Source organism: Odocoileus virginianus, chromosome 22, assembly GCF_023699985.2.
Source record: "Odocoileus virginianus isolate 20LAN1187 ecotype Illinois chromosome 22, Ovbor_1.2, whole genome shotgun sequence".
Lineage (NCBI taxonomy): Eukaryota > Metazoa > Chordata > Mammalia > Artiodactyla > Cervidae > Odocoileus > Odocoileus virginianus.
Genome location: NC_069695.1, coordinates 31,772,891 through 31,787,498, shown reverse-complemented (window position 1 = coordinate 31,787,498; position 14,608 = coordinate 31,772,891). Strand labels below are relative to the sequence as shown.

At 35.6% G+C, this 14,608-nt stretch overlaps 1 protein-coding gene across 1 annotated transcript in view; it reads right to left on the bottom strand.

The window, feature by feature from the left end:
* DSG1 (desmoglein 1) overlaps positions 1–10,724 on the bottom strand; it is a 42,820-nt gene extending 32,096 nt beyond the window's left edge. The window contains exons 1-3 of the mRNA XM_020902013.2: positions 10,308–10,724; positions 1,535–1,570; positions 1,144–1,275 (exon numbers count right to left, since the gene is read on the bottom strand). Of these exons, the coding sequence (XP_020757672.2) occupies positions 1,144–1,275; positions 1,535–1,570; positions 10,308–10,355 (216 nt within the window). The 5' untranslated portion in view covers positions 10,356–10,724. The remainder of the gene's footprint in view (positions 1–1,143; positions 1,276–1,534; positions 1,571–10,307) is intronic.
* Between the last annotated feature and the right edge of the window lie 3,884 nt (positions 10,725–14,608).

Below are 14,608 nucleotides of genomic sequence, written 5' to 3'. Positions count from 1 at the left end.
TGTAATATCTATCTTTCTTGATAATTGTTGAATGTGAGTTATCCTGTTATCTTTTGAGAAATGTTGGAAATGGGAATTATTTTTCTGGATAAGTGGAATAATTATAGCTCTAGTATCTTCAGCAGTAAATGACAATGTAATAGAAGAACTTCAATTTTAGTTTCTACCAAATAAGAAAAAAGTAAAATATCACTCTCATAAATCTAAATCTGCATAGTTATCATTCATGCATTCACTCATTCAACATTTAAGATGGATCATATTATTTTTAATGTCTGTGCTAATGTTGAGGCCAATAGGGAACTCCTTACCCTCTTTAGGAGTTTCTCAATGTTATTACATAACTTTGATCTTTTGATTAAATGTTTTTTTAAATGTAAAGTTTTGGAAGAAAGTTTTAAGTGAATTTATGTAGGTGACAAGAGAGAGCTATCCAACTCTATTGTAGAAGGTTTTAATTCTGATAATAGGTTGTATTAGCAGAAAAATCAAAGAGACCACTCCAAATAAATTTTATGGAAACCAGGGATCTCTTTGAAATTAAAAATTGCATGATTGTAAGCAATCTTATGGGGGAATCTCTGTGTAAATCTGTGTATATGTATGTATATATGTTTGTATGTGTGAATTTGTGTGTGGAGATGTTTCCGTGTGTGTGTATGTGCACATGTGCATGTGACTGGGTGTTTACAAAAGGAAAATAAGGGAAAATGAAGGGAAAAGAGAATGTGAAAGAGGGTACATTGTGATTGTTCATAGAAAGCTGAAAGTACAAAGTCAATTCTAGGAGATCATGAGTCAGAAAGAGCACACATTTAAATGGTCCCTGTGAATGTGCTGAACATTAAATTCATTGTTTAAATCACTATATTTTTTCATCTAGAGTTTAGGGTGACACATGATTGTGTATATTAATTTCACTAATGTGATGAGTCAGTGTTCAACTGTCTACCCAAGTGGCTAAATTTCTTAATTTACACTTTTGATGGCTTCAATTTTTATAATCTGAATAGCTATAGTTCTGTTCTGTATCCTAACTTCTCAGTGAGATATGCTCATAAAATATTTCAAAGATAGGTTCTTTTGAAAATTTAACTCTGTCCATTCTGATGTTCGGTTTTTTGCCTTGGGGTTGATACTTACTTTGGCGATCGGGTTCCTCTTTGAGTTGTCCTCACCTTCACGGCAGGCTGCAGCAAACTTAATCCACTCACGCTTTTGCCTCCTAGTGGAAAGCCACTTGATGGTGCCATTTTTAGTGTTATAATCTCTGACCTTGGGTGGGCAGGACAAAGTAATAGTATCTATTAACTTTTATTCATATTCACATTCCATTAAAGATTTTAGGGGTCAGGACAGTGTCAGAAAGAGAGGATGTTTAGTTGGAATAATTGGTAATTTTGATAATCCATTATGTTAGCATAACATTAACTTTACTTATAAAGGATAAATTTTCATTGGAAAATATATTACTTCTCCCAAACTATATTTTTTCACTTTTAATTTGGAAAAAAATTAATTCGCTATATATTACCTGGATTCTAAATTCACTGTTAACTTCCAGCACCACCTATAAAAAATAAGATAATCATAATAGTTAATTTTTAATTGAATGCTCTACAATGCATGTTATCCCACTGCTTAAAAAAAAAAAAATTAAACAGTCTTATGGGTCATTAGCAGGTGAATTTGGTTTCTCTCTCAAGGTCTGAGGACAATACTAAGGATTCTTTTATGTTTGGTTTTTACCTTTCAATTTTGCTCTTCTTTTCATTACTTTTTATTGTTAACTTCTTTTTCATTCTTAGCCTGTACAGATACTTGTAATCATATGAGCTAGGATATTTGAAACTAGAACCCAGGGAGAATGAGGGCTGGGAACTCAAGATCTCTTAGTAAATCTTATGCTCGAAGAGTTGAAAGCACTTGGATGGTATTTAGTGATTTCAATAGTATGTAATGATACTAAAATATTCGACTATAGTTTTGGGATCTGACTAGCCACAACTGGAAATAGGAAAGAAAAGCTGAAGTAAAGAAAGCATATAGAGCAGAAATATCTGGAAAACTTTGGAATGTTTGCTTTTTCACAGTCCAATTCTAGATGGAAGATTTTTGAGTATTCTTGAAAATCTTAAGATGATAAATCTTTAATTTGCTTTGAAATATGAGAATAAAAGTGCTGAAATCAAAACAATTTTCTTTATGTAAAAATGAGTTCATATTTGATGTTTTATTGCTGGCATTAAACAAAACAGATGATATAAATGCATCCTTCCACAGCAATGAAAATAAATTACAAGACTGTAGGGACAAATTGCTGTGTAAGCAACTTTCATTAATCTTTTCTCCTGCATTAAACAATTTCCCTGTCAAACAAATGAACTAGTCAAACAGAACTCTCCCTAGTTTCAGCTCTGGCCTTGATCTTTATATATGATTTGTAGTGTAAAATTATGCATATAATTTAAATTATTTTTTTCTAAAGACAAAGGCATTTCTAAAAACACATATTTATATATTAACTCTACTATATCAATAAACTATATCAATGTCAATAAAGACGTTGTAAAATATCAAAAAATTATGTGTGAATTGGAAGGATTTATCTACATTTATTAAATTTAACTTGGAATTAGTTAAAGGTGGTATACATTCTTAGTTTCTATTCACCCCTAAATAAGAAAATTTTAACTTCTGTTTTTTTTTTTTTTCAGAATTGCTAATCATGAGAGGTGTTATCATAATTAGACTTTATCTGGACCACTGATAAAAGAAAATTATAGTTTGTATTTTAAAAAATACTAATAATAGTAATTTCAAAATATAATAATTACTTTTTATAGTCACTTTCAATTTCCCCTTAAATAAAAATAAAATTTTAGTCTCCAAGTACATATTTTTTAAAAATTTCCATAATTCATAATGGTTAATATCAGTAGTATAAAGAGATTATGTTTTTATTATAGAAATTATATACTAATGGTATCAAATGTTAATCATTATCATTAATCACCATTACAATTTACTGAATGATAACTAATATTGGAAAATGTGTTTAGAGAAATCCATGCACTCAATCTTCAGTAGTATATGTGGTCAATACTATAATTCTTTCCATTTTACAGATGAACAAATTGAGGTTTGGGTATTAATTTAGGGCTAATTACAAAAGCATCTACCTGCCAATGCAGGAGACTCAGGAGACAGGGGTTTGATCCCTGGGTTGGGAAGATCCCCTGGAGGAAGAAATGGCAACCCAGTCCAGTATTCTTGCCTAGAAAACCCCATGGAGAGAGGAGCCTGGCTGGGTCACAGAGAGTTGGACATGACTGAGTGACTGAGCACACACTCACAATCCAAAACAATTCAGCCTAAATTTGTGTTTGTGGCACGTGTAATATAAGATGGCTATTCCATGTAAATTTCTAAGTAAAATACACTATGAAGAATTGACATTATTACAACTTTGAGAATTCAAAATAATTCTGATTTTAATCTAATCTCATAATATCCTTGTGAATTATTAATAGGAATGCTTATATACAATGATAAAAGCAATAACAGTAATGCTATGCATGGGGTGGGAGGAGAAAGAAAAATAAATGACCCAAATGGTCCAAGTTACTTTGGACAAGTAACTGAGTTGTTATTGTAGAGTCCCTCCTGGGCACCGAATTGAAATGATGTTAGTGCAGGTATGTATTTCTTGCTACCTGTGAACTCATGAACACTTTTTCCTCTAATTTGTAGGTGTGGAACTGGGGTGTGGGGGTATCTTATTTGTCTGGGAGCCATTTCTTCACAGTTAAAGAATTGTGTATGCATCAGTTATCTGTCTTGTGCTTCCCTTACCACACCAAAGTGTCAGTGCTTGCTGTTTGTTTTGGAGAACTATGCCAGATGACTAAGAAACCGTCCAACTTTATGAAGCTGGGTCATTCTTTTTCCCATGAGTAGCAACTCAGGCAGAAGATCAAGCAAGTTTCACCACAGAGTCAGGCTCTCAACTGGATTAGTAATTAAAAAACTGCCAAGTCTGCTTAAAATTATGTTTTGTTAACATAATCTTACTGTGATTTGCTCAGAGTCCAGGGGAAAAAAAAAAAAAAAACCAAACCCTGAAATAGTCATTCTTGGACTTTCAAAGGCAAAATAATGAAATAAACAGAGTACTTCATAGGGTCAGAGAACTTTCAGTGTACTTGCTGAATTCTCTTAGCTTAGTTTTCTCATTTGTGAAATGACGGGGTAGACTAAATATATATATAGTTACCTTTTCAATTTTAACAATAAATCTCTGTGTGCAGTAGGAAAATAATGAAATTTTTTGATCTTGGGAAAGGCATGATAAAATTGTGGGTTTAAAAGATTACTCCAACCACAGGGAAGAGGCAGTGATTACAGGCCACCAGCAGTGAGTGTTTACATCAAATTAGGCCGGAGATGCCGAGCTGAACACGAGCAGTGGGAACAGACCAGAAAAGATTAAGGGAGAGATACTGCATGGGTGAAACTGACAGGGCTTGAGAACCAATGGGACGTGGGAGTCCAAAGAGGGAAGAATTTCAGGTGATGGCAGTTTTAAACAGGCAGATCCGGAGCACGGGCATAGCAGAATTTAGCAGGTTAGAACACGGCAAGTTTAAGATGCCGGAGAAGGGCCTGGGTGAAGATGCTTAGCTATTAGAAAAGCACATCAGCACCGTGAACAATGGTGCTTCAGGCCTGATATGTGGAGGAATAACTGCTCAGTTTGCTTAGTTGAAATCATGGGAGAATTTGAAATCCCTCAAGAACACAGCCAAGAAACAGCCTGGGGATGAGAATAAAACATGGGAATTCCTACATTTATGTAACTGGGAACAATGACAAAAAATAAGAAATGAAAAGGAGAAAAAGAAATGGCTGAAAAAATAGGAAGAAAATGTCATGCAAAATCAAAGATGTCAAAGGAAGGGAAAGCTGAAAGACAGATGGGGCATGAACCATATCAGATGAATAAAATAGAAGAACAGAGTGATTCCTGAAGAAATCTGAGGTTTTCTAGGATTTTGAATAGGATGCTTCAGTTGAATGAAACAGGCTCTTTCTGACTGAAAGAAATTGGGGAATAAGATGGGGAAAAGGACTTGAAAATGATCACTTTCCCAAGGAATTTGGTAATAAAAAAAAAAAAAGTCAGAAAGATGTGATAGTAGAATTAGATTACTAATAGTGTGCAAGGAAATAGTTTTGGAGAGGGAGACATGTTGGAGATGGAAGTCACTTGGTTGAAGAGGTAAATTGAAGGACACTATCCTGAATAATTTAGACTTTGTCTCTAGAACAAGGATAAGGTTATTTGGGCGAAACTAGGAGAAGGAAATGGCAACCCACTCCAGTGTTCTTGCCTGGAGAGTCCCAGGGGCGGGGGAGCCTGGTGGGCTGCCGTCTTTGGGGTCGCACAGAGTCGGACACGACTGAAGCGACTTAGCAGCAGCAGCAGGGGACTAGTTTGGTTTGTGAGATGTGTTGGGGATGTGTTCTGTGGAGACCATGATGGAGATGCACTTAGGTAATGAAGACTGGTCAAGCTGAGTACATCTCAGCTCTTTTGCCCACTGGATATGGGTGTTGGGGTGAGTCACTTAGCCATTCGGTGCCTCAGTTTCCTCTTCTGTATATGAGACTAAAGCCCTTTCCAATTCAAATATTCTAAGAAAGCAGTGAATAATTCACTTAAAGCACATCCTCAGGGAACCCTCCCTGATCTCTATTATAGGAGCCAATCCATACATATATATATATTTAAAAGCCACAAGACACAAAATTGCATGCTAATTTCAATGATTCTAATTAAGCTCATTTTTTTTTCTTTTGATGTCAAGGTTTACATTTCTTTACATAAGTAAAAATGGTCTTGAAAGTAATAAGTAGTTTTTATAAGGACAACTTCTTGCATTTAATAATTGTGTTAATCTTCAACAGTCACATGACAGTTTTTAAAGCATCACATTTTGTGTCTAACTGTTATGTATAAGAATGAACCTGAGATAAAGCCAAAATATGATAAATTGCTTCTTTTAAAAAAACCTCCTGTTTTGTCTTTCCTTTGTATTACTTCGGCCATAGCTGGAGTCGACAGCACGTTGGTAGGTCGTTCTTCTTATTTGTTGATTGGTTTACTTATTTCTTTGACAAATACATATCAGATATGTGAAACCAAGGCTTTATTATTAAGACTTCTGAAGGATCTAAGCCCTAGAAATATTATGACAAGCCTTAGATAAAATGTAAATGTATACTGCATTATGAAAGTAACAGGAAAATTCATCGTGACTGTTTTCATGTGTAATACCCTCATGATTATTTGGAGTGTGTGTGCAGTGGGGAGAAAATAGAAACCACCCCAAAATTCCCTATTGACACCCCTTCTTTGTGAATTAGACGTCTACTGAGCAATCTCACACCGGTGCAAGGCACTATGAAGGATACCAAAGTGACTTAGACACAGAATCTGCCCTCGAATAACTTACAGCTAGGTAGTTTTATGAGCAGCAAGCAGTGCTTAATTTGTGAAGCTGTGGTTGTTTATTAGCCAAGGCTGTGCTCCATGCTTGTAGACCAACTGGGATCAGCAACCGGTGGCATTTGAACCACTTTAACTTGCCTAAGTCCATTAGAGGTCATCGCATACCAAACATAGCCAGCGAGAGTGACATGACCCAGTGCTCTGGAAGGGTGCTCCCTCACTGTGGGGAGCACGGTAAGTCTAACTGCGGGACTAAGCACACATCCTGCTTCCAGTGTCAGGACAGTGCCGTGTCTGTTAGGACACGGAGATAGCCAACAACAACGTCCTTGAAGAATATGTAGCAGAAGAGTTATCAGAAATACAGTGCTCTGGGAATAGACAGTGTTATTTTTCTAGATTTATGAGCCTTGTTAAGTTGGTGAATCTTGTCCTTTAGCAGGCAAGTCATCAGATTTATCCAGTTAACATTTCCTAGTTCTTTAGGTTTTTCTATCTCCTCAATCAGACACAGCAAATGATTTTACTCTGTAGCAACTCAAGCCAATTAAATGATGACAAATTTGTACTCTTTATTTTCATAAAAGTGAAAGAACAGGCCGATCTTAAATCTGCTGTGAAATTCCAAAGCTTTTAAGAGCATCATGATTTTGCTTAAATACAATTTATACATTTGAATTAACAGGTAAACAGAACTGCTGCTTCCATCTTCTAGAAAATATTTTACTGAAATTCTGATATCTGTAATATGTATCACTATAATATGAGCACAAGAAAGCCTAAAACCCTCTCTTTTGCTTCTCTCCTGTTGTGTCTGTACTAATTCCTTAGTTCTTCTCTTGCTTTAGGCATCAATAGACACAATTATGGAAATTTAAGATTCTGGTTCACATAAGTTGATGAACTATGTAATAAAGTATATATTATATTTTAGCCCTGGGCTTGAGAAATACTCTAAAAACAACTGCATAATAATTTCAACAACTTAATAATTTCAGCCAAGTTCAAACTATAGAATTAGTTTATCTGGTGGTCATAAGAAGTTTTTTTTAAGGCAAGTATTAACTGTGGAAAGAGGAGAAGTGAGGCTGATATGATCAACTGAAGAAATCAATCATTCTTAGTAGTAAAGATGGGTTTATTTGTTCTTTGAGTGTATGCTGCAGAAGCTGACTTTTATAGAAAAAGACACCTTGATATCTGTATTGATTTGAGTTGATCGATTGGACCTGATGAAGTTGCAAAGTGAGGTTTAGAAATCAACAGAACTATAAAATTCTACTGGTTCTACTTTGCTTTTTCACAGTCACCGTGCCATCACTTCTACCACAGTTACAGCCACTTAGAGAGACTTCTTATATTTGATGTAAAGTTAACTTTGTTTTCTGGTGTAGAATTCATTCTAACCACCCCCAGCCCCTTGCTAGCCATGCATATACACACCAAACTCATGGAAACAAAAAGAAAGAAAGAAAAATAAATGTAGCGTTAATAACATTTCTTTGGCCTGCAATGTTATAACAACTGTAAGCTAGTGTCTGTTCAGGCACCTTGCCTAGATAATGGAATAGTCGTGTGGCAAGCCTGGCCTCCATAAGAAGTTTCTTCAGCTTTATTCTCCTTGATTGAACCCACTAATTTGAACAGTCTTAAAACTTAAAGGAACACTGAGCAGATTACACAGCATACTTGTAAATATATGGTTGTCGGGCTCTCAGTGGGTTTGCATTAAAGATAGTATCAGTTTAAATGTCTTAAAAGTTTTCAAAATTGCCCAAATATGCTCCTTAACATAATTTTCACTTACCAATTTTGAGCAGAGAATATAAAGACTTTACATAGATTTCTTTTCTTTTTTTAAAATTGGTAAAAGCAAACATTCAGAATAAGGCTAGCAGAAAAGTTTGATATAGTGCTGGTTCACGTTCAGAAGAAGTATTTTAAAGCAAAAATAGATTGGATAACTCCAAAGGATATTTATCCAGATCATCTGGTAAAATCAGTAGTAAAAATAACTTGTGATTTTTCTAAACCTTAGAAAGTGAAATTTTTTAAAAAAAGTTATTTTAAATGGAAGATTTAAATTCTTTATAAAATAAGTTCTTCAAGAAATAATTTTCCTAATGTGTATGAGAACCTATGATTGATTCCAAAGTAAAATATGGAAAAAAACAAACAAATGATTCACATGCAAACAGGCAAAAACTATCCAGATTCAGAAAATAAAGGACAAAGGCCCAGAACTCTCTCTACAAAGAGAGACAGTTACATGAAAATACATGGTTTTGATAAATTGATATGCTGTACTGAAACTGATATGCTGTACTGAAGAATGACTAGATACAAATGGCTGTTTAAAGGAATTTTATAGGATGTAATTAATTAGAAATAATCATAAAAATTTAAAAAGGCATCTTAGAGATTCAATGAAGATACATAAGCATCTGAGTAAACTTTAATCAACTGATGCTATAATGGACCTGAATCAGATCAAATTTATATGAAATTAAAAGTATTTTCTTATTTCATAATTAACAAACCCTCCTATGTTCAAATGCCATACCGTGTGGTGCTCATTAATCCCTGCCATGTCCCAAATTATGAGATTCTCAGTATCAAGTCACTGGAATAAGTCTAATGTTTGAAGGGCAGTTTGGAACTATATAACTACCACTTACTGATGCTCATTTATTAATAAACCCACTGGTTATGGCCTCTCAATTAATAAAGTGAATTCAAGTTAACCAGCATGTGTTGAATCAAAGATCTCACTTGTTATACAGACACCCAACAATCCAGTTCAAAAATGAAGCAAGTAGAGACAAATATTCACCACAGCACTACATCCTGCCAAAATTGGAAGACACGATTCACCTGGCAGTTTCCTCTTTATATTATATTAACATTATTGTGAGAGAGACTACAATTTTCAATTTTTCAACACAAGAGAAACTGATACAACACACTAGTCCTGTACTTAGAAGTTGTCTCTAAAGTGAGAAGACTAATAAAGTGTAGGGTGGCAATAATAAAGTATTTTGTTATAGTTTCTCTGATCATCAATGTGCAACTTTTGTCTCATGGTCATTACTGACTTTCTAGTAGTAAGAACCATTATCATAATAATTATACTTATTCCTTAATTATAGCCATTCCCTCACCTACTATGTCATTTATAAATCTCCCATACTGCCATTCTTTCTGAAATTAAATAAATGTTTTAAATAAAATTACAGTTTAGAAGTGTGGGGCTTTTGATATTAGTGATATGAATCCCAAGCCACATACAGAACCGATGAGACTGTTTAGGTGGTGAAGCCAGTTACAAACAATTATGATTTTAATTTATAGGGATCCTACTTTTACATTTTAAAAATATAGTGAATCTACCAGCAAAGATACCAAAAGTATGGGAAAATGTCTGGATTAAAAATCAATACACCTGTGAGATTAGTTTTCAAAGCCCACCTACAAAAGAGAATTTGAACAACAGAATGCTATTAAGTAGTGATCTGACTTTCCCAAGTTCAGTGTTTCCCCGGTGACTTGGCAGTGACTTCGATGTCAGAGATGTGATATGGTGAGTTGACACTGATGCACTAATATGACCCTGGAGTCTTCAATTAAGGAGAGAAACACTATTAAAAAATCTAGTCCATAAAAATCACCTTATCATTAACCTAAACTTTTAATGGGTTTAGGTTAGAAATAACACAAAATAACATTTTCCTAAAAGTTCTCTCTTGTTTACAATGAGAACGATGATGGAAAGTTTTTAACAGGATTCACTTACCAGGAAAATGAACAGCACCACAGCTGCTCCGAAGAAGGGCCAGTTCATCGCTGCTGGGTTCTCTTACATCCAAGATCAAGGGAGTTTTGTTTTTGCTTCTCGGTTCTTTCTCTTCCCCCCACTCAGCTGGTGTCTGCTTAAAAATAATTTCTCAGTAGATGTTCTTACATGCAGGCTTTGAGGTGTTTCTGCCTTCTCTGGGAGCAGGTCTGAAGGTACGTATAACCTGTTTAGATCCCCACCCTAAAAACTTGGGCTGGTCTCCCTGAAATGCTTAACAGGATCATCATTGCTCGCAGGTAAAAACTTAGGGACACACCCTCTTCCAGCTGAAAGGCAGCTTTCTGTGGGACATGGAAGATTCACTCCTTTATTGAAGGTTTCCAGTGGCAGGCGTTTAGAATGATCAGAAGTGTGGAGAACTGTACAATGGATGGGGGTTTTTCACCCTAGGCTCTATTTACAGGTTGTTCAGCTTCTTCCCATATTGAAAAGGGAAGTGGAGTCTGAATGTTTATACTATTCAAAGAGGATTATGTGACCCATGTTCATTGCCAGACCTTCAGGTCACAGTAGAACATTATAAACTTTCCATTTCAGTGGACGTTAGGAAACAGTCATTTTCTGAATTATTTTTAAGAGACAGAAACTCTGCTAATGTTAGGAGTGAGGATTTTTTTTTTAAGCATTCTTTCAAACAAACAAAACGTATATACTTACAATTTTAAGGTTCCTGGAATAAATCACATTTCCCTCTAAGTGATCAGCCAAAGTCCAGGGACGTCTCTATTGTCTCTCTAAATGAATGTCTTCTTTCCCCAATTATTTCTCTCTCTTTAAGGTTCTGTCCTTTTCAAATGGAGTAAAATAAAATGTAAAATATCACTAGGGAAGATTAAACATAAACAATAAAAACCACCAATTAAAATCTCAGTGATAATTTAAAAAGTGAGGGTCAGAGCCTGAAATACTAGTAGAAACACAGAAAGCTGTTCTTCAGGTGAGGTGGGTTAAAAGTCAGTGATGATTCCCAAGCGCAGAGCCAAGAATCTGTATAGTGAGCCAATTAGAGCACAGGGAATACACTGGAGAAAAAGCTGCCCACACATGCAAGTAGGAAACTGAATGGAGCCCTGAAGTCTGTGAAAATAAATAGTGAACTGTCACAGGAAAGACTTCAGTGTTCTAAGGGTAATCTCCTCTTCACCTGGCAATGTCTAGTATGAATATTGTGAGTGGCAGGAAGTCTATAGAGCTAGAAGTAGCTGTCTGGAGCAAGAGATCTATCTGGTAAGATGCTGATTATGGTCAAAAAGATGTTAAAAATTATCCCAGAAAGGAAGAGTATCTCTGAGGGTCAGAGGTTCTCCAGAATGCTGTCATTTCATTACAGGTGTGTGGCTAAAAAGGTTGCTCCTCAATTGGTTTGGAAATATCATGCTGTTCGTCATGGAGCTTAGAAGAAGAAGATAGGCTGCCTATATTTACTTGCATAAATGGTGAAAAAAAAAGTGAATAAGAATACTTATGATAGGAATTGGTTGATGTGAATAATTGGATCAACTTTCTCATTAGTCAAGTAGGTTATAATGTAACTATCGACCCATGACTTAGTCTGAGCAATGTATTAGTAGTAGGAAAGTCTGACCACAAATGTCTGAAGACTTACTGGGCATGGGAGATGGAAGGATCTACATTTACAAGCCTCCCAGTGGCAAGTGAATGTTCTTTCCACCTTGAATTCTGGGCATGGTGCTAAGATGTACACTGGTCCTCTTCATCCATGGAATGACTCTTCCCCACACCCAACCCTGGCTCCACCCCTAACTCAGTGACTTGCTCCACAATCCCGACCAACTGGAGCATCTGTAAGGCAGCAGTGTCTCCAGGAGCCTTCTGGAGAGGAGGTGTGGGAGAACCTGGATGTTGCAGAGCAATGATTGTCTTAATTGTCACATGAGAGCTAGTGACATTAGGTAACAAGTGGAGAAGGGAGGTTATGAATCACCATTCCTCCTCCTTCATCTCCTTCTCTACCTCTTTTTCCCTACTCATCTTAATGTCCTTAAAGCAGTGTTGTTCAATAGACAACTTCCTGAAATGTGGAAATGTTCTCTATCTGGGAGAACACTTGAATCGATTGTGGATCTGTGGATCCATTATGCTAGCCACTAACCATATGTGGCTATTGAGCAATTGAAACAACTCAGAAACTAAATTTTTAACTTTAAATTTAAATAACTGCACGAGGCCATTTTTTCTTGTTTAGTTGCTAAATTGTGTCTGACTCTTTTACGACCCCATGGACTGTAGCCTGCCAGGCTTCTCTGTCCATGGGATTTCCCAGGCAAGAATACTGGAGTGGGTTGCCATTGCCTTCGCCAAGGGATCTTCGCAACCCAAGGATCAAACCCACGTCTCCTATACTGGCAGGTGAATTTTTTACCACTGAGCCACCAGAGAAATGCTGCCACATACGGCCAGTGGTTACCATATTACCCCAGTGCAAAGATAGAGCATCATTGTTTTTATTATCTTCTATCTTATCCTAAGCCTAATTCCTTTTTTTTTTTTTTTAAATCAATTCAGCTCTTTCTAATGAAATCTACCCTATACTTTTTCTCAGTTGAGGGAACTCTAGCTTTCTGCTTTTCCATTCAGCACATTTGATTATTCTCCTATTATCTCAGTTGCCAAGTTCCTTATATTTGACTCCTTGCTGGTCAAATTTCCTAATGCCAATGAGCTAGGAAATTAAAACAGAGGCAACAGCACACAACTCTCATTTCTGTGGTCATGTTTCCCCAAGCATTTCTTCCAGTCCCCTTATCTGTAACTCTCACCCCTTTAAGACGTAACTGTGCTGTACAAGGTTGCTTAATCTTCCTGGTCTTGTTACATTCTGATTATACTATGAACAATGTTCAGTATGTGCACTTCCACTTACATCCCAGCAGTTCTTACTTCACGGGAATTTAATGAAACCTGGGGCTATTTTTCTGTTTTGTTTTTTTCCTGGTGTTTTGTGGTAAAATGGACAAATTTTCTCACAAGGATCAAAATTCTTGGGGGAAAGGATTTTGCTCTTTTCTAAGGCATTGCACACCCTAGAATGTCATCCCAAGTGTCTACATTTCTTTATTTTTTTTCACAGCTTGGAATATTGTAACACTCTCCTGAAAGACAAAGTGATCAGCATCTTCCACAGAAGCTGATGGATTCTACTGATCTAGAATTTCTTAAGCCTTATTTAAGTGACTGTTCTATCCCCCCTCATTTACATGGTGGACTCGTACATTCCAGAGAAACCCTTTGGAATATGTTTTTATGTTATATGTAAGCCTCTCGTGCCATATATATCTAAATTACATTAATGAGCTCTAGAAATTGTTTTAAAAAACAGGTGAAAGATATTTTTAAAAATCTTAAAAATGGAGAAGAAATTGAGAGAAATGTTAAGGATAATAGAAACAAAACCTTTTGTGTTTTGCTAGTGTTCCTATGAGAGGCATTGAGTCTAGATCTTGCTCAAGTTGTTTAAAATCAGACTATTCCTCAATGAGTCACATAAAAAGTCTGGGGGATGGAGGCAACATTTGGTTAAATGAGACTTTTCTTTTTGTGTATAACAGTCAAATGCAATGCCTGATCCTTAACTGGATTCCTGATACGAAAAAAAACAACTCTAGAAATAACTTTGGGGATATTTGGAAAAATTTAAAAATAGGCTATTAAGGAATTATAAATTTTATTAGTCATGTATATCTTAATAATTTGTTATATTGGTTAATTTATAGTTATGATTGTATTTTGTAATTATATAAATTTATACAATTGATTATGTAATTGATGCCAATTAGCTAATTATAATTATATTTATATGTATTAATATATTTATTGCTGTATCTGTTTTTTATTAAATTTATTTAGTTTTAATTGGAGGATAATTGCTTTACAATAGTGCTGGTTTCTGCCATACAACATGAATCAGCCATGGAAGCAGCCTAGATGCCCATCGACAGATGAATGGGTAAAGAAGTTGTGGTACCTATGTGCAATGGAGTATTACTCAGTCATAAAAAGAACATATCTGAGTCACTTATAATGAAGTGGATGAACCTAAAACCTATTATACACAGTGAAGTAAGTCAGAAAAACAAATATCATATATGAATGCATATATGTGGAATTTAGAAAGATGGTACTGATGAACCTATTTGCAGGGCGGCAGTGGAAACACAGACATTGTGGACACAGCTGGGGAAGGAGAGGATGGGGTGAATTGGGAGAGCAGTACTGAA